General features: G+C 40.6%; 1 protein-coding gene across 1 annotated transcript; it reads right to left on the bottom strand.

Annotated features, from left to right (window-relative positions):
• Positions 1–897: 897 nt before the first annotated feature.
• Positions 898–15819, bottom strand: st6galnac5b (ST6 (alpha-N-acetyl-neuraminyl-2,3-beta-galactosyl-1,3)-N-acetylgalactosaminide alpha-2,6-sialyltransferase 5b). Its single transcript, XM_076088579.1, has 5 exons — positions 15805–15819; positions 13932–14138; positions 4319–4728; positions 3192–3299; positions 898–1138 (listed from the first exon to the last, which is right to left on the bottom strand). Exons 1-5 carry the CDS (start codon positions 15817–15819, stop codon positions 898–900), a joined length of 981 nt encoding a protein of 326 aa, XP_075944694.1.
• Between the last annotated feature and the right edge of the window lie 4872 nt (positions 15820–20691).

Below are 20691 nucleotides of genomic sequence, written 5' to 3'. Positions count from 1 at the left end.
ATGGCTTTGATTCCAGTGTGAAATTCATCCCATTATAGTTACACTTCCAAAACACTGTCTGGGCTTTGTGCTGCCATTACGCAATGATCCCATTCTGCCAAGCTGCTAGGCAGCGGGCTCACAGCCACAACAGTCGCTTGCTCAGTCTAGTGCTGGGCGGTATACGGTATACCGGTTTTAATTCCCCGTATGATATGAATTCCGACGTTTTGCGAGTTTCTCCAGCCACTGTTGTTGCAGCTGGTGGTAATACGAGCAACTTACTCCATCACCTCAGCAGAAAACATGTGTTGGAATACCAAGAGTGTGATGACGGCCGTCGGATTCGAGGCCGTCAACGAGTAACGTTAACGCGAGTGAAGCCGAAGGGTCAGACATCGCTTGAAGAGGCATTTGCTCGAGGCAACAAGAAAAGCAAGCGGTGGAGCGACATTACAAACGCAATAACGATCCAGCTCTGCTGGTCCCGCTACAGACAGTCGAGAAAGACGGGCTCAGAGCAATGATTAAAACACTGGATTCAAGGTACGTCTTACCGGGGCGAAAATACTTCAGCCAAACTGCTCTCCCAACATTATACGAACAAACGAGCAAACCCTGTAGTCAGCAAAGCCTTTATACGTGATGACATTAAATGTTTTTATATTCTATGTACTCCTGACAGTAGAGTAAGCCACTATAAACCTCTATAAAAACACAGTCAAGGAAAAAAAAAATACCGTGATATACCGTGAAACCGCCAGAATCTTAAAAAATACCGTGATACACAGTTTTGGTCATACCGCCCAGCACTAGCTCAGCCCCACACTGCTGTCTCATGTCGTCCAGAGAGGGAATCTGGAAACCGCCCACACACATATTCATCCACTCTTCTGGGGATTGTCCCTGGAGCGAATCTCAGGATCCAGCTGGAACCGGAGCGTGGGAGCTGTTCACGCTGGCGGTGACGGTGGCTGGCTTCCAGTCTGGCTGGTGAAAGTGGATGTTGAGGGTTCGAGCCCAGTTCGCAAACACGGCCTTCTCCGTGTTGTAGCGGTGTCTTCCTTTTTGGTTCCTCTCGTTGGAGAGATACATGGAGCACTCGTTGGGCCCCGAGGGCTGGTAGTAATGATACGGCAGAGAGGGATGAGAGGAGGATCTACACGGGAGAGCCGAGGAGAGGAGTAAAGCGTGAAAAAAGGCATGAAAGTTAGAGAGGGAGAGAGGGAGGGATGGGGATGATTATGAGACGAGGGTGGGGGAGAGGGAGCGAGTCACAGCGGGGGAGAAATGGAGAGAGGAACAAAGAAAAAAAGAAAGATCAGAAGAATCTGGGCTCACAGATGTGTTCATTATTCACCATTGTATTCCTCTGATATTCACGGTCACGCCAAGCTCAGTTCAATCTGGCCTGCATTTCTCTCTGAATATCTAAACCTGTCAAACTGTCCTTTATGCCGTTGTAGATCCATGTGAGAACATTATGAGCCAAATTATTTGCAATATGAAACGACTGTACTTTGCATTTCTAACCTATTAAGTGAAATGTGTTGTTTTTCTTGGAAAAATGTCAAGATGAACATTTCCACTGGTGCAGGGTGTAAATGAACGATTGTCATCACAAGTTGAAGACACCATTAAAGATGTACAAGATTTTGATGTGGAAACACACCCTCGTTGTCAGCACACAGGGTGGAGTTGAAGGCGCTGCAACAGAAGAGAGCGAACCCAACCAACCTTCATGCACTAGTTGCCCCACTTGCTCAAACAGGAAGTGACAATTTAAAAAGTCCCGAGGATGAGGAATTCGTTGGTGTTGGATGTATAATTTAACAACTGAGCTACTGAACAGAAATTTTAGTGCATAATGTTACTGTTACTGTCGAATGAATTACACAAAAATCTCTTATAGTATGTACTATTACTTGGTTGCTTGCTTGGTGGAGTTTTCCTGACTTTGTTTCCTTATAATAGTAAATATAATATTTAATAATACATTTGTGAAATGTGGGAAAATGTTTGGTTTTAAGTTACATATTTTATCACGATGCCTTCAAATGAAGTGAGGTAGTATTTTGACCTGAAAAGTCAAGGACACAATATTATTGCCGTTGAGGCCATGTGAACACTGTTGCTAGGAAACTGACAATGAAAAGGAACATTGCCTAGTTTCTTTTTCAAAGGTGGTCAATGATTTTGTGTTTTCTGAGTTTCAGTGTCAAACATAATTGATGAAAAAAACAATCAAAAAAGAAGCTTTCGTGGGCTCCAACACTTTAAAGAACATTCATCACGACTCGTGAACGTTCAGTCTCATTGTGGGACATTTAAATGGATGCTTCTTAGGAACACAACGCTAAATACTTAAGATAATGGCTGGATGTATATGCGTATGATTTAATGTTATGCTGTAACTTGAAGTACATTGTATTAAGTGCGACCTTAAATCATGTGATTGTGATTTTACATATTTACATAACATGTTTTATGCCTTTTTTTAAACTTTATTTTGTATTTTATATTCTATTTTTCACCTGACTGCAAGACACATTTCCCTTTTGGTTTAAGAAAGTTAAAGCTGCAATAATCAATATTTTTATATTGCCAATAAATCAAATGACATTGTGCATGTGAAAGGTGTCACTTGTGGTGGTGAGCCCCGAGAGATTCATCACCAGACTCTGCAGTTCCTTTCTGCTTTGTGTCTTTCAGCTCTTTGTTTTGGTTTTATGGCCTCAGCTTTACTGTTCTGGTTGAGTGTCACAGTTCTCATCAGCGTTGTTTTCAGACACAACTGGCAGCGAAAAAGCTTTTATAAACCCACTGCGCAATTTCTGCCCCACACCGAACAGCAGACAGACAAAGTTTGCGTTTAGCTGGTGAACATAGTGGCGCATTTAGCAGCTAAAGAGACATTTCCTAAAGTGAGTGAATATTTGACTTATACACCAGGAGGCCAGACTCTGGAACTGATAAAGTTGACATATAGCTAAAGTAGAAAGTTGTGGACATACATTTAAGTAAATGAACAGAATTTGATCTCATCCCTTTGGTATGAAATGACAGACTGGCCTGCTAAGCAAGCTGCTAAGTTCACAGATAGTACATAGTATTGATATTTTGCTATTTTTTAGCTTCCCACTAGTGTGCAAAGTTGAGTTGAAATTGCTAAACACCTAAATTCTGGGATTAGAAAATAATCGGAGTTTTACCTGCAGAAATCAGGCGGCACCATGCCGTACACGTTGATGCTGTCACACAGCTCCACGGCTATGGCCATGGTGAACCAGCCGGTAGTCAGCCAGGACTTGGCCCTCATCCTGGAAGAAGAGAGGAAATCACATATTTACAAATTCCACACTCATATAGAGTAAATATTTTGGTGGTACTGACTCCTTCCAAGAGACTAACTGATCAAATGATACCAGAGTAAAGCTTTGAATTCATAATTCTAGAATTTGTCTGATCAATCATCTTTTCAGAAATAATAAATAAGAAGATTGAAGAAAGACTTTCTTTGATTCTATGCCTTGTACACAATAAAATAAACATCAATGAGAAAGACATTTATTTTGGCACTGACTGTGCTTGTTTGAAGGTTGATGTGATTGGATTCTTAATTCAAATGCAACATCCTCTTATCTTCCTGTTAGCTTTCTCTTCACATGCAAATTAGTTTATGGAGTGATGTTGGCAAAATGTCTTTATATCGAGCTCTTATTTTGCAAGATCATTGTCAGCCAATTTTCTACAGTACAGGTTGGTGGAGCCATTTAAATGTTGACCAATGAGTGACGCTGGGGGAATCCATGAGCCTATATAAGTGCAGACTAAATTGACACAGGTGTGGCAGACAGTGAGGTCCATGGTTATTGACTGTGAGTCAGGGTGATGGTGTTTACAGTTTGAGTTAATAAATGGATTGGTATAACCGATATTAGGTTTAATCATCACATTGTTTTTCGGGTTGTAATCACTGGGTAAACATAACACATCTTACAGAATCCAAATGACATTGAAACAAAATGTGTGTGTTTTCCTTTCTGATGTTGAGCCACATCTGTAGAGGTCCTGCTACATGGTAGCACATAATAAGAAAGTGCTTTGCAATAGTCTCCCTAAGCCCGGCATTAGTGGGTCAACTGTGAACGTGGCATGAATCAAATCCCTGAAACTCCTTTCAGAGATAATAGACACGTTTTAATCTAAATCCTATTAGTAATGCTGTGAGTGTTTGGAGCTCTGACTTATTCTTTTGTGAGCTCGTATACTGAAATATGTGAGGATTTTTCAGAAGAAAAAACCCCTCAAACACAGGACTGATTCTGTGGACATTTACCTGTTAACCCCCGTTTCCTTTTCATACAGTTCATCGAACTTCAGCATTTTGATCCAAGTAGTGCTGTAGACTTTAAGTTTGGGCAGTTGCCGGTTCAACAGCCTGAGTTTGTTGTAAATGTGGCCTTTCCCATCCTGTCTCATGCTGCTGTTGGGTCCCCAGAAGATGAACACTGTGTCTTGGCTCGCATTGAGCAGCTCCTGCTGGCTCCGCAGGACCATCTGCAGGCTGGTGTGAGCTACGACACGCAGGCTTGTGCGTCGCCCAACGTCCTGCTGATGTCTTATACTGGGAGCATCGTTCATACGGATTACGCACTCAGAGCTGTCGATTTCCTCACCTCTCCTGCTCCCGGTTAGCTGGCCGGAGCTGGTCACCAGGGCACAAGTCCTGCAGTGCATCTTGAGAGGCTGTATAGATGAAAGGTTAGAGATCAGATTGTTTTTTAATCCAGAGTATAGTCTTATCAAGCCATTACATTTTCCATATGGAATCACTTCCGTTTTTCTGTCAGTAAAAACCTTTTAAAAATGACAGCATGACGTATTCTCAGAGGCAATGAAAAGGAAATACCACACGCAAAAGTGCTCACCACGACAATGCTATACCATACCAATGTTCATCGTCATAACTAAGTGTGTCAGCATGCTACCGTTTGCTAATTAGCACCAGACATGAAATAAAGCTAAGGCTCATGGGAATGTTGTTGATTTTGGAAATATTTGATAATATTGACATGTTCATTTCACTAAAAGAAAAGTAGAGGGATCACTAAAGGGGAACATGATTGTCTGTCCAAAAATTCATGGAAATCCATTTGAGACATTTCCCTCAAAACACTGCTAGAGCAGGGTTTTCAAAGTCTCTGTGGGTCTCGTGATCGTATTTTGATAACTAATGCAACATTTACCTTCCACTTTGAAAACCTCTGTGCAAGAGGAAAAGTCATGGAGGAGATCACCAAAGTAGTAGTAGTAGTAAAATAGAGTCACCACGTGTGTCTAGTGTGTCTAGACGAAACATAAAGTTAAAGTAGCAACAGGCAAAAGGGATGCGTCCTGTAGCCGTTAAGGGCAAGTCTTACTTGCAGAGAGGAAGAATCCTATGATCCTGAAAGAGTTCAGCACAGTCAGTACGACAGCACATGTGGACAACTTCAACTGAAAACAGTCCACACTTAAATGCTGCCCTTTAGTACTATGATTATGCTGTCTTCTGCAGCCACAAAGGACCTGAATAAAGTGTAACTGGCAGAGTCGAGCAGCTAGACTGGTAATGGCCTCTTCTGTCAGGCATCCTATTATTTAAATGCACTGCAGGTCGAATCTCGACAGTAGAGCAGAGGCTATTCTGTGCAAATACTTTCATTTTGTAGGAACATCATGAATACACATAAGCCGGTATATTTATTCATTCAAGCACCACATCAGAGCAATGGAAGGAATACATGTGCAGTACTGGTCAGAACACGCATTGCTTTCATCCAAAATCCCACATTAACATCCTGTTTAGTTTGCTAAAACTGTGCGTGAGATATTTTAGTACGTCTTAACACTTGAATGTAGGTGTAAGTATAATATTCCACTTTATGCAGAATACATTAGTTCACACTTGATAAATTCTCACAAATCATCATTCTGTCACATTAGGTTGAATCAGGTCACCAAGGTTTACACGTCTAAAACCGGCAAAGGGGCTCTCAGGAAGTGATGTGATAATCACAATTCAGTGCGTCCGAAAAGATACACACTACTATTTACTCACACAAGTTGAACGATAGTACACATATTGTGTAAGTAGTCCATAGTATGGGATTTCTGACTCAGCAATAAGCTTTGTCGAGGTGCGTTGCAGGGCAGTTATGTTGGTTGGCATTATATTGACCAAGAATTTGTGTTTAGTGTCCAAACAGGTTTTCCAAGTTGAAAAAGGCGAGCTGGGATTGAGTGATCCGACAGCAAAAACCCAGAAACTCTTCACATGAATTATTCTGAACCTTAATAGAGAGCTACATTGGCATTCTGAACTGTGCTCTGAGCTTCACACTCCATCAAGTTCAGAAGTGGGAATGTGTGTGTGTGTGTGTGCAATACAAGTGATATTACCAGCGCCACAGGCTGTGCTGCTCCCTCTGCTATATTTATTATACTCTCCTACTATCTCTGCAACCCCACACTGACTGATTGCCTAGTGTGTGTGTGTGTGTGTGTGTGTGTATGTGTGTGTGGACCTGTGTCTGTATATGTGTGTACAGGTGGTGTTGTCTGTGGATGTCCTTAAATGTTTGTGCAGAGTTCGATGTCGACCCAGATACGTCATACAATCACGTTTCTCTGGCAAGAGTCTGCATCTGTCTAAAAAAGTGTCAAGATCCAAAACCAGTTGTAATCCCTCCTACACACACATGCAGGTCACTGTCTCTATGCAATGAGGAACAGGTATTTCCAATCCCACACTGCCCACACTGTGTCATGTTGTGTGTGTGTGTGTACATAGACCTCCCTTAATAACAAGTTATGGCTGGAGCAAATGACGCGCTTCACTGCACAAACACCCTCCCTGCCTTAAAAAATATCCCAGTCCTATTAGCTGTTTCTTCTTTTACATGCAACAGATAGAGTGCATTTTCCCTTCGGCACCGTCCAAACAATTACGAAGCAGCATTCAATCATTTTGAAAGTCGGGGAATGTGTTAAACTAGGAAATGGCAATTGAAGGTTGCATGGACAGTGTTGTGGTTTAAAATGCTTGTGAAATACTAAAAGTGTCCTTGACGGTGGCGCTGAAGCTCCAGTGTCAGATCCCCCAGCTTCTGACAGCTTGACGATGCTGGGAAATAGCCACTTATGGGCTGCGGTGCATCACATTGAGAGGGGCATTCAGAATCAGATGGAGAATATATATCAGACAGCAGGCAGCTGAAGATGTGACCCACACACTCTTAAATGAATGAGTGTATTTTATTGCATATTACAGGTGGATTTTTTTACTCATAATCAGCCTTGAATTAACACAGAGGTCCTTTAATTTGTGAACCAATTAGCACTCGAACACTTGCTGACTCCCACAGAGACACTCAGTCTGCACTTTATCATGCAGGCAGAGGGCTGTCTGCCTTGATCAATAATGCATAACCTCATAAGATAACACTTTCCTGGATAATTCAACTTCATGAGGCCATTCAGCGAACTCTGATGTGATTGCCGACCAAAGAGAGACTTCCGGTGTCATGGCAGTGTGAAGATGTCTCCACATGCGCTCCTCATTCATTTATAGTTCACCTGGGAGGTCGTCTATCGAAAATGCATTCAAATAGTTTCTAAACATTCCCTGTTATGGTACTAAAAAGTATCTAGAGGCAATACCAGACTAAATGAGGCTGCTAACCAATGCAACACAATAGCTATCGTCTGTTTTTACTGTTGTTGCAATTAATGAAGCCTACTTTCCTTTGCTTCCTCTCTCTCTCTATCATGAGTCTTTACGTCAAGTGTTCTCTCTTCGTGCTCGTCAGACAGTCGCCACACAACAAAACAACTTTGAAACAGAACTTTACATGTCGTGATCAGAAGACAAAGTAGACAACAAAGACCGTGAAAGGTGAACCAGGACCAAGAAAGAAAGAAATCTATGCAGCAGGATAATGAGGACTTTTGGTTTGCTCCAGTAATTGGGGACAGGCTGGATAAAGTCAACCCAAAGCTTAACTCATAAGTTAAATTCAAAATCTAACAGGTGCCATTTTAGGCGGAGATGGACTCCCCAAATCAACCGTTAATAAAAGAGATGGCTTTTTTATGCGATCAGTCTTTTTATAATCTATATTTACTTTACACTTTAAGTATCCAGTACTGTTTATTCTGGCTCTGGCGCAATATATCTCCACTTTTCTAAAGTATTAACCCCAAGCAATAGGGAAGTCATATTTATGTCATTGCATATTAAATCATATTTACAAATGAACCACATTTCAACACACCTTCAACTAGTCATAGCATTTCTGGAGGTAATAGAGATGTTAGAAGGATATATATAATTATTGGGAGGGGAAATGTTACCGTTCTAGAGTTGATTCTGAGGCCAGAGGCACAGTCAGTTATGAAGTTTGAAGCAGGCGGAATTGTTTCTGATTTAACTTTGAGAACTCTTCAACAAACAAGCCACACAAGCAAGTATTTATTCTCCCAACTGGGATGATGGAAATATTAGAGATTGATATAAGCCTTTTTCTCCTCAATACCAAATTCTCATTTCAGATACTCACTCTCTTATAATAGGGGAGACTTCAACTGGTTGCTTATCAACTAGATCTTCTCACATATCAAAAATGGTGTTGTTCATTTTTGAAAAATATGGAAACCTTTCATATCCTATTTTTCCATTTTCAGAGGCTAATAGTGACCCTGATGTATATGTATTTACAGTCCTGTGAATTAGTTGTATCAACAAATCTGTCTATGTAATTTATTTTTGTAATGTCATTTTCTATATTGTATTTCCTATTGTTGCATTTCAGAAGAAAGACTTATTGTGTGAGAGTTTTCCATGCATGTTTGTGTACGTTGAGATCCTTCGTCTTTATATAAATTAAAGAAAGTGTTTAAGAAGAGAAGTGGCATTCAGAGCAGCAGAAGAAGAAGAAGCGGTTAGGTGTGTTGCTCCGGTTCCAGTCCCAGTCAATTACCGCCCACACAGACTCATCAGTATGATCCTGTTCATCCACTTCCCTGGAGATCCCAGAATCATAATTGGTTTCAGAGCAAACCCCATCAGTCATCCTCTGATATTACACCAGAGCCTCCAATCCACCAGTCTCTGTCTGCACCCCTTTCAGTTTTAGAGGGGTGGAGTACAGACCTACAGGTCAAAATACTGAGCTATTTAGAGCTCAGAGAGGAGTCAGTACAAGAACAAAAAGGGCCCTGTTGTCATTGTTAACCATGGTAAGACTGGAGTAAATTTTATATTTTTGTTATTGTTAACAAATCCCTTGAAAAGAAGATGGCTTTATCCAAAGTCTCTTCACGTTTAGGCTACTATACACAGTAGTACACAGTATTTATCGAGTGTCAAGGTTCTGGGAAATGTCTGCACAATACGGTGCCCTCAAAAAAATGGAAAAAGTAATGTCCATGGCATGTGTGCTGCTAAGGATTCGACAATGCATTGCTTGAGATTTTATTGATGTAAGGATATACGGATAGATAAGATATACCTTCACCTGCATTGATGATGCAAAATGATGATTGGTTTGGTTTCATTCTGTCATAAATCAACCTACACATAACGTGTATTTTTTTTAATTAAAAATGTCTTTTCATACTATTCTTTCACAAACAGGAGTAAATGGTGCATTTGTTGGGGACTATTTTCAGCTGCAAACTTGAACATACCTTCTATATGCTGTGCAGTGGGTGTGACCACAAAAAACGAGACCTAAATCACCTAAACCGACCGAAAGCAGTCGTCTAATAGTTGGAATATAATACAGCGAGGCGTTAGCCTGGTTAATCAGTAAAGACGCTAACTGAACTGACTAAAAATCGTAATTTGTAAGCTGGTACATTTCATGGTTAAGATTTTATTATCAATTACACCTACAAGACTGTAATGGGATTTGTTGACAATAAGAACAATGTAGTAGAATATCTCCAACCTTATCACTTGATGTCAAACATCTTCTGATGTGAGCAGTGGTGTGCAATCATGAAGACTCAGCTGTATTTTCTTAATTATTTAGATGTTGAGCGTTATCATAACAGTAACTGTACACTTTCTGAAACTAACGGCTCAACGGAGAGCAGAGGTGGATTAAGTGGCGCGGTTGTGTGGTGTGAAGTTTAATGATCAGAGCTGCTTTCTTTTCTCAAAGACCAATTAATTACATCGAAACCCTCCTGATGGTTGACATCTCATTAAGCTCCTTCTGGCAACACACATTCAAGCCACGACACTAAACTTGCTCTGTTCTTAATTTCAGGGAATAAAGGCGGTTCAACAGTATGAGTATGGAGCCTCGTTAGCAGCACACTGATGGGGAGAAGTGAAATAATGTCTGGCTGGTTTCCACCATGACCAGAAAGAAGATGATATTCATGACTTCCTGTCAGCTCTTGCCATTCTCCATAAGAAAAACGCAGTGGTATCGCTACACGACCGGATCAGCCAGACCCCATTTGGAAATGGCCAGAGATCTGATCACAATGTAGGCACAATCGAGATAACGAGGAAAGCATTTTAATATAAGGCGTAAATGCTAAGACCCATGGATTGGATGTCATCACCCTGATACACATTACATGTTAATACCAGGTGTAGTTTATACGTATATAAGCAGGACTACAAGCTGGGCTATGTAATGTAAGTCTGAAGACGACACCTGATTCGGTTTTTCCAGGAGTGCTTCCTCACTTTGAGTGGATCTAAAATTTGCATATCCTGAAACCTCATCCATTAAGTAAGCTGACCATTAACATAGCGATTGTATAGCACATCTTACAAAGAACGGGGTCAGCGTAGGTGAGAGATTTATTTTTGTATAATTGACTCTCTAATGACACCTTTTTCTCCAGGGCTGACAGCGTTGTAGGCTGTGAGAGACACGGAGAGGTATTGCCCATAATGAGTAGGTACATCATAAACTGGCACAGGCCCACAATCCACATTCATGCTCTCACACAGGCTTTGTGATTAGAGTGTATAAAGGCCAATGTAGATTGATTCTGCTGACAGTTCTTCAAAGGTCAACATCTCTTTAACTGGAATCGGCAAAACGTCAGAGAGCGAGAGAAGATGAGGAGCTAAGCAGAAGAAAAGAGAGGCTGTCTAGGTGTTCAAACTCAAATGTGTGTGTGTGTGTGTGTGTGTGTGTGTGTGTGTGTGTGTGTGTGTGTGTGTGTGTGTGTGTTTGAAAGAGTATTCAACTCTGTGGCTCTAATTATTGTAGCTTGTCAAAGAAAATAAATACATGCTAGAGAAGGACATCTCACAAAAACCTGCAGAGATTGCAGAAGGCAGACAAAGAGGAACATAATGAACACAGAGACTCCTAGCAAGTCGCTCAAAATATCCCACATACTGTGCACCATAACTTTATAGTCTGATCTCACAGTGTATAAATGTCTTTCAACAGTGCTGCTCTGCTGTTTTCATATCACCATTAAGCACTGAAGGGGCAGAAGGAAAAGCCAAATGTTTAGTCTTTAACACACTGCCGCATGAAGTAGCACGGTCTTAGCGATTGATGTGTGCTTGGTGTTTTGCAAACTCCTGGGTGAGATGTAAATGGGCGAAGCAACCACAGACCATCACCAACCTCGGTGAAATCCCAGCCCATGCAGACAAGATATGCACATTAGTTGATATGGACCATAAACAGGGTCCAGCAGGCACATTAGATAGAGCTCCCCTCGCATTTTTAAAGCTTCCCTGGCTCTGACGAGGGCATAACATTTTAACAACACGTCTGGGCATTTGCATGCATGTTGTCTGCATGCGTGCGCCACAGCTGTGTGAATGTGTGCGTAACCCTGTGTGAAGTAAAGCCAAGATTCCCTCAAGCGGCAGCAGCAGCAGCAGCGGACCTCAGATGACCCTGAAGGAAATAATACAGACCGATCCACCCACTCCACTGATCCTACAGCAGGTCTGCTCTGGTTAGTCATTCCCCGGCTCTGTCGGAGGGTGAAGCAGCAGCAGCAGGAAGAGCTGGAAGCCCCACGGGAGCTGGGAGCATAGTGACACTAAGCAGTATGAAAATGTCGCAGTGTGGATCCATCATGAATCAGCTGTCAGCCAGGAGGAAGTGGACGAACATGAATGATTTGTGAATAATGTAGTGCCTACAAAAAAAAAGCTTCAAACTCTCATTTCTCTTAGGAGCCACGGTGAAATCTTTTTTCATTGACTTTAAAGGGATCCCAACATGGCAGAGGAGACCTGAACGTAGAAGCTGGCAAAGTCAAGAAGTCCAGGAAGCCTCAGCCGGATTAAACCTCTCTCCAAACCTACAACGCTCTCACACTCTCCTATCACTGATCATTAATCATTGAAAGGTAAAATGTAACAACACTTTTTTCCTTCCAAATCCTCTCCTGTCCGGAGCTGCCTGAGCAATGTGCTTCGAGCGGAAAGCTATCTTTCTCACAGAGGGGGAGACACGACGGCGTCTGAATGATCTGTCTGTAACACTGTGCTGGTTTCTCAATGATAGGCCTCTGCATTACAACAACACTGACTGTGGCGCTTATACCAAAAGATTACAGCGGTGATGTCTTGAGTTCACGTAGAAATCCATCCGGATTTAAGTGCTTTTGTCACTAAATATTTCATGGCGGGTACATCAATTATGAACCAACAAACAGAGTAAAGTACAGAGATCATTTCGAGAGTGTTCTACCACAGCAAGTTCAGCTTTTGACTTCATTGTTTAAGAGATTGATTGTTATTATTATAGCCTTACAGGGGACAGTAAAGCTGTAATAAACTTCCATTTCATTCTGTAACTTTTCCTTATTAGTAGAAATTGCTACAAAATTTCATTTATCACATTCAGAGGGCTTTACTGCTATCGCTAAAAACAGCACACTGCCTTAAAAACATATCAAATGTAAAAGCAAATGCAAATAATCATTATATTACCCAAGGTGAAAAACCTGGATGTCGCATTCAGCTGTGGGGTGGCTATGGACATGTACACAAGTCAAACACATCAGAAGAGGATTTTTCAGTTCTCTCTGTAACCAGGGCAGCACCAGAAGCTTCAAAAATACATTTTCAGTGCATTTCTGAACCCTACATTTACATGCTCGTGTCTCTGTTGGATGACAGTTGAATACAGATTAAGTGCACTTTGTGTTATATATGTGGCAAAAGTGTCAAAGCAATCAGTTTTCTTTTCAAGGGGTGGCTGCTCGACACAAATATGTCTCGCACAATATATCCCAATGCCAAATTCCTTGATGTAGAATGGCAAGAGACTAAGGTTACTTCCGTCATCTTAAGGATAGCCACTGTATGTAATGCATTAACTGATTCAGTGCATCAAGCAAGGTCTGTCTGGCACATCCCAGACAATAAAGATATTCAAAGTGACTTTGCTGCTTCTTTTTCTGTATACGACAAAGCCCCATGTGCTGCTGTCCTTGTCACTTGTATCTCCACTGCCGGCCTCCACATGCTCCTTCCAAAAATCTTTATAACCACTTTTCATCTGCCAGTATGCTATTACCCCAAATCCCACTCCCGTCTCCATGCAGGCTCCTAATGCACCGACAAGAACCTGATCCCTCACCCCAAAACACTGTCATTGTGTTTGATGGATCACAACCAAGCTGAGGTTTACCCTCTATATCTCCGTGGTGGTGGGTGAACCAACCTGCACCACTCTCCTGCATCATTTATTGAAGTTGAGCTTTGGTTCTTTTCAAACAAGATAAATACCATAAAATGGCCTTCATGCCCTGTTTACTGAAATGAATTATCATACAGATTTCCCTTTTCCATCTGGCCTCCCTAGCTCTTACGTATAGCTATATTAGACATCATCACTGTGCAGTGCATCATGAAATAGCAGAAGGAGACAGATCACAGTGCACAGATGGTGCATAATTACCTTATGATCCATGACACCTGTGTACCCCGCAAGTGTTGGGAGTGGCTGCGGTCTCTCTTGTTTTTTCATGGATGGAACAGGACCATCTAAACGGTGTAACGATAGTGACGGTGAGGGATATGATCTGTCACCAGAGCCGCTGTTGTTGTACACCAACAGAAAACCGGTAACCATGGTGACGAAGATGATGCCACTAACCCCATGGCACTGCAGAGAGACACATGACAGACGTTAAGATATAAAATAAGAGCCTAGAAACAACATCAAGTCAGAGCATTCGATTTCGAAAATCAGCTTCAGGATGAGAGCTACATTTTCTTTTTTTTTTTTTGATCAAGAAGATCACTGCTAATTAAATGTCAGCTTTGAAAGCAGGGGCAACGCAGTAATTGCAGCTGCTCTTTTCCTCATGCAAGGCTGCAGATGGAACCTCAGCTGTGCCACTCTGTTGTTCAGCGGTAAATACCGATGCCTGGAGTGGTATGCCACTCCTTTTCTAACAGCATATACAGTTTCCTGAAGGCAGGTGCCGCTTGAAAGTTCATATTAGTGGTATGGTATTTCAGTGGTATGATATATATATATATATATATTATATTATATATATAATATAATATAGTGTGCTATATAATATATAATATATATATACATTATATATATCAGACGAACATCCGGTTTTCAGAATAAGATGCCAACAAAGTATGAATTATATTCACATTAAGTATAAAACATGCTACCTGCATCTCGTGAGTTAAAGGGAAAATATACCTCAATTGTGCGTAAAGTGTCTTTATTCGTTGATCGCTGGGTAACCATAATTACCTCGGAGTTACAGCATTATATTGATGAACAGTAGAGCTGCATTCACATGCTCTGACTGTCATGAAGACACAAGACACACATTTAGATGAAAGGTGCTGAAACATGTTATTCATGTTGCACAGCAGTGGAACGTTTCACATAAAGTCAGCAGACTGAGCACAGATAGTGAAGAGATAGAACTGCTACTGTGTAAAGAGAATACTGCTGTTAAAAAGAACCTGATGTGTTTTTAAGTGTTTACAAACCAAATGTTATTGACCTTTGTTCATATAGCAGTACTTTTAAAATAAAAGTGCACAATACACTACTTTTGAATTCATTATTGAACTTTGCCATAACAATGCGATTAATCGCAAAAAATACATGCGATTAATCGCGATTAAAAATTGTAATCGTTGCCCAGCACTAATATATATATATATAGTGGTATGGTGGTATAGAATGGCACTATATAGGTAGGTACCGTTTACTGAAGGTAGGCCTGTCAGACAGGCACAGCAGTGCCGTCTCTTGATGCATATGCACATTTAATGCAAATTAGTTTGATTCACGAACAGTGATGCCGGAAATGTATTTTTTCTGACTTTATTGACAAAGTAGCGCAACACAGCGTCTTAAATATAGGAATATATCTATTTTATCTCGTCCATTTTCTTGTTCGGATATATGAAAAGCTTTTTAAATGACAATAAAGTGATTTAGTTTTTGCTGATGTGCCCTGAAACTGATATTATTGCCAATGTGTATATATACACAGACGCTGTGTTGCACATACCGCTGAACAACAGGGGTGTACCATCGGCCACTTTTCGATCTCGGCATTACTGATTACTTTCCCCTCTTGCAGGAAAAAAAAAAGATCTTTAAACATGTGCGCTCCTACATGATTGTCTTATAGGAATCAGATCAGTTAAAGATTATTTAAATGGTCAACATTAAAATGAGATCATAGTACACAATATAATGACAGCTCACCCTGTAACTCACTTATGAGAAAACACTAAACGCTTCCCACAAATAAACATTACAGTGATGTCTCATTCATAATTACCACTCTTATCTTCATCTTCACTGCCCCTCGAAATTCCAACCTTCACCCTATCGTCCTCTTAAAAGCTCCCTCGCAGAGCGTCGGGACTCTTCAGCATGCAACACTTGAGCGGCAGCAGATCGGCGCGCAGCAGTGACAAAAAAAAAAAGAAAACGACGCTCCACTACTCTTCTCCCATGCTCTCCGTTAAAGGGACGGCCTCACTCGACACTGCACTCCTCATGGTCCTAAACAACTCATGTTCCCAGCCCAACCCTCAGTCTCAGGGTTCACTGGGGGTTCATGAGATGGTAATTATACACTTAACACTTAACTGTTACTGTGCAACACGCAGTAATTATCCTGGTCAATATCAAGGGAGCTCTGAGTGGTTCTCGAATGTGTTTTCTCAGTGGCATTATTGCGTATTTGTATCTCTGTTTCTATACTTAATTATTCCTTTACAGCTTTTCTTGGCACAATCAAATCAATCATAGTCAACACACTTTGTGAAATAGCTCATTTTCACTTGTTAGCTCAGAGTAAATGCATTTTTCATTGCTTTTATACAGCATCGCAGTTATTTTCAAATGGTCCAGTGATGCATTCAGTCTCAAAATGTTTTATGTGGTTTTTTTTTTAAATGTATTATTCTCCAATGTGTTAATCAATATGCTTATTGTGTAAGTCCTCACATCTTAAATCGGAGTGTATTCAAACATCATAACGTACCACATGCTGTTGTATGAGTGCTTTGCCGTCATTCAGTGGAGTTTCTCTCACTCTAACCCCCATTTCTCAATCCAGTTGAACATTTCTATTCTACACGGAGATGCCAGGTGTATAATCATCATCCTCGTGATCACACAGTATGTCTGTGTGTTGGGAACAATGAATGCTCCCTATGGTTCACCAGATATGAGGTAGATACAATGTTTAGCTTCTTTTTTTTTCTATATTTCTACCATAATTCCTAAATTACATCAATTTATTCCATTCAGATGAATGGAACCAATACATACAATGTTCATACAATGAAACCACATGTACATTTTCAGTTTGAAAAATATATTTAATGCTAATCGTTATAAGTAATTAAATACAGAATCACAACTTCAGTGGACTCTCTCACATCGACGCTATTTCTTAGATCTCTTGAGTGGCACATGCATGAAAGGACATTTCACTTTGCTGGCAGTGATTCACTGGCTGATGATATTCATTTTAAATGTCAACACGAGTTAAGTGTTTTTAGTGAGTGACTTTTGTAGGTCAGGTGAAGTCTTGGTGTTCTGAGAGAGGTGACAGTGTTTTATAAAATATGTTCTTGAGATATTGAGGAAACATTTAATGTCGCTGCCTCATCTTGTTGTTTTGTCATTCTATTGCATCCCGCTAAAGATTATATAGTTCTTCAAAGGGTGTTAATGATAATGCATCACCATTTTTTTGGGGACATCCCATTTAAGGACAGGGAAGTATTTTACTCGTTTGTCACGGCAACCTGAGCAGCTAAAGCTCCTCGTGGGAGACAGACTTTGCTGGAGGCTGTAATCTGGTGAGGAGGAGCTGGGATATTGGGGAATGAGTCATTTTATAGATGCCCTCTGAGCTCATTGTGTTCATTTTCTAATGTGTCTTTCATGTTCTCGTCATTCAAGACTCACTTTACAAACTGGAATGTATCTGTTGGCTTTGTGGGAATTAATAAGTAATCTATCCCAAAACCAACACGGAATATCGCAGCCAGACCAAATGCTGCAAGAAAAATCAGGGTAGCTACTGTGGGAACAGCACGTCTTTTCCTTTTATGTTGTTGGCCCAGATTTACACAAGTTTAAACAAATGTCTTTTTGGACTAATTGGCTTTGTTCAGGGATTCATATAGAATATAATGAGATACAAGATAACACAAAGCAATGGGAATAATGCATTATGATACCATACAATATTAAGCAAGGGAAACTCATTTGAAACAAGCTACAGTTTTATAATATAATATAATATAATGATAACGATTCTGGATATTTTTTCAAAACAAAGCTTTTTTGGGAAATACTGGATAGTTTTCCCCTCTAAAAACATTTCAATTGAACGCCACTTTTTGGATGGGCTTTTCCTAGCTCACAGACGTGAGGGTAGCGTCCAGTGTTCAGTAGCACAACATATCAACAATGCATGTAATTAAACCATAAAAGGAAATTCTTTGACAGGAGACAATGAATATGTGTCTCATGCAAAGACCTAGAGCTAGATCAAATGTTTTGACCACCTTTCGTCTTTCATTTAGCCTCTGAATCAGTTAAAGGTTATCAACTGATCCAAGCTTCTGAGGACAACAGCTGAAATAGAACCTATTATGGAGCCAGCTCATTTGTTGGTTTGACAGCGATCAATACCATTTTTAATTCAGTCTTACATACTCACTTGTGTGGGGTTGTGGTGGAGACCACACCGTCATTTCCTTAGGCTCTTGTTACAGTCGTTAAGTTTGTAGCTGAGAAAATGATGAAAATATCGGATGACTCACTGCACTCTGTTTAGATCTGTTAAGGTACACCTTCATATGAAACTACGATGTTTCCAAAACATATGCACTATGTAACATTCACCATTTCTCTGTTTTCCATATGAGCATATCATTGGTAGACTAATTCTAATCACCAAATTATCTGCATCACTGAGGAGCAGCGCCTCATAATGCAAATCATCGCCGTGAATTCAGAATATTGGGTGGCTTGCGGTCTGTGTATTTTGATTAAAGGGTGTCCCCGAGGTCTTGAACGCATCTCAAAACACACACGCATGAACAATGTCTGTGTAAAGAAAATCGAATTGGAATTAACTTGAAGACATCTGTCTGCTGGGCCACATTCAATACAAGTATGAAATGATCTGCATTGTTTGCACCTGTTTGCTGAGCCGAAAGCTGTTGTTTTTTACACATTATAATGTCTCCAATTTCAGGAGTGGTTGCCTCCAGATGTCAGTATATGAAACTAAGCGCAGGTACCGGTGGGTACAACATATGTTGCACTGAACCATGTCTGCGCTGTACGTGTCGGAGGCTCGACTACAATGGAACTTTGGTTCAGTGTGTTTTATCACACAAGATAAAGATATATATACTAATAGTGACTTTTCTCTTTGTCAGTTTAATGGAAAAATGTGCAAAATTATAAATTGTTTTCATCAGAATCGTCTTGTTGGCAGGGTAGAAATACCTCAATATGAGCAATTCTGTTAATGTACTTTTAGTGGCTGATTGGTTTCTTATGTCAGAGTGATGTACAGTCATGTGACTGTCAATATAAGCAAGACAGCGCTGGACCTATTTCTATTAAACAGGCGATATTAACCTCTTAAACAGTACGCATCAATCCAACTCTAATACCAATACAAAACTATAATGCACTTGCAGAAAACAAAGGTGGAGGCGGTGGTGTGGTGGATGTTATTGTATCCTCCAGTCCAGACAAATACTGTGCACTTCAGCTGTGACACATCTTTTAAAAAAGAGGGCAACAGAGGGGTAGAAACAGACTTTATTTCCTGCATTTTCAGGCCCAGGAGATAAAAAATCTTCATTCTCTTTGCAAATTGCCTCCGCTTATTGACTCATCGGCTGGCATCCCAACCAATCACAGATGCAATTTCCTGTTACCCAATGTTTCTCAGAATTGTTGTGTTTATCCAATTGATTGGTGGGTAAAAAAGACCTCCGATCATTGAGTGTATCTCTGCTGCCCGTTTATGCGGTGATGCTACTGCTGTACAGCGTTACCTAATCGCTTCCTTTTAATGGTGGGACTTGGGGGGATTTCAATTTTTAGGAGTCAGCAGGGTTGATTGCTGTTGCAGCAATTGTAAGCGCTGAAGGAAAAAGACAAAGGGTGATTGTGTTGAGAGCATCTCCTTCTGCCTCTAATCATAAAAACTCACTCACTTTGCAAACTGCAAAAGGACAACTATGGCACAGAGAGAAATTCTCTTGTGTTTCAGAAAGTGGAGAAAGGCAAAATAACAGTTAGAACACAATGCACCTATGGAATGTGTCACTGTCCTTGTTCAGTCCTTGCAGGATTAGTGAACCTTCCTACTGCTGGCAATGAACAAAGGCTTTGGTCGACCTGGTGACATGTGATAGCGTTATAGTTCAGCCCAATTCGGCTCAGACAAAGGTAGATAACACGGTCACAAACGTACACCAACACCATTCGCTGACTTATGCTCTTTTGATTTTTGTATGTTTTATTATGGATTTCATTGATGTTTTATATTGCAGGTTATTTGTTTCTCTTTGTTACTATTACTGGTCTTATGTTACCTAAGAATGAATAAAATGTATTATTATTATTCACTTCTAAAAATGTGGGAATGCACACAACAGCAGGCACTATGTTTCCAAATAAGGTCCATCTGGCTGTGGTATCATTCTATTTATAGCATCAAAGCCAACTGCATCAGATGTGATGAACAGAAGTTCAAAAATTACATCACAAATTCTGACAGAAACATACAGTAGGACTGATAAACAATCCTTTACGTTTCTACATCTGCTGGCTATACCATCGTCCATTTCTCCATCCTTTTCTTTTTTGTTATACAATGTTTCACAACCAGACACATTAGCGGATCTCTGGAGGATGCAAATCCCTAGGCCATAAAAGGTTTAAAACCACTGTCCTATGCCTAAGACAAATGGCGCTTCATTTATCGTATTGCATTTGGCAATAATGTGATCCTGATTCTCTCCGTGTGCCACCGGCACTGATTCCGCCACATCAACGTATGATCGGTCCCAGGGAAGTCGATCCCTTCTTAATGCCTGGCCTTTGGCTACCTGAGCTCCCATTACTTTTATCGACAGAGCACTGAGAGAGACATCACTTTTCAGATGTCAGTGTG

This window comes from Anarhichas minor, unplaced genomic scaffold (assembly GCF_050575085.1).
Source record: "Anarhichas minor isolate MPS153535 unplaced genomic scaffold, ASM5057508v1 ptg000010l, whole genome shotgun sequence".
Classification (NCBI taxonomy): Eukaryota; Metazoa; Chordata; class Actinopteri; order Perciformes; family Anarhichadidae; genus Anarhichas; species Anarhichas minor.
Note: the sequence above shows the minus strand (reverse complement) of the source record. Positions and strands in the feature narration are given on the sequence as shown.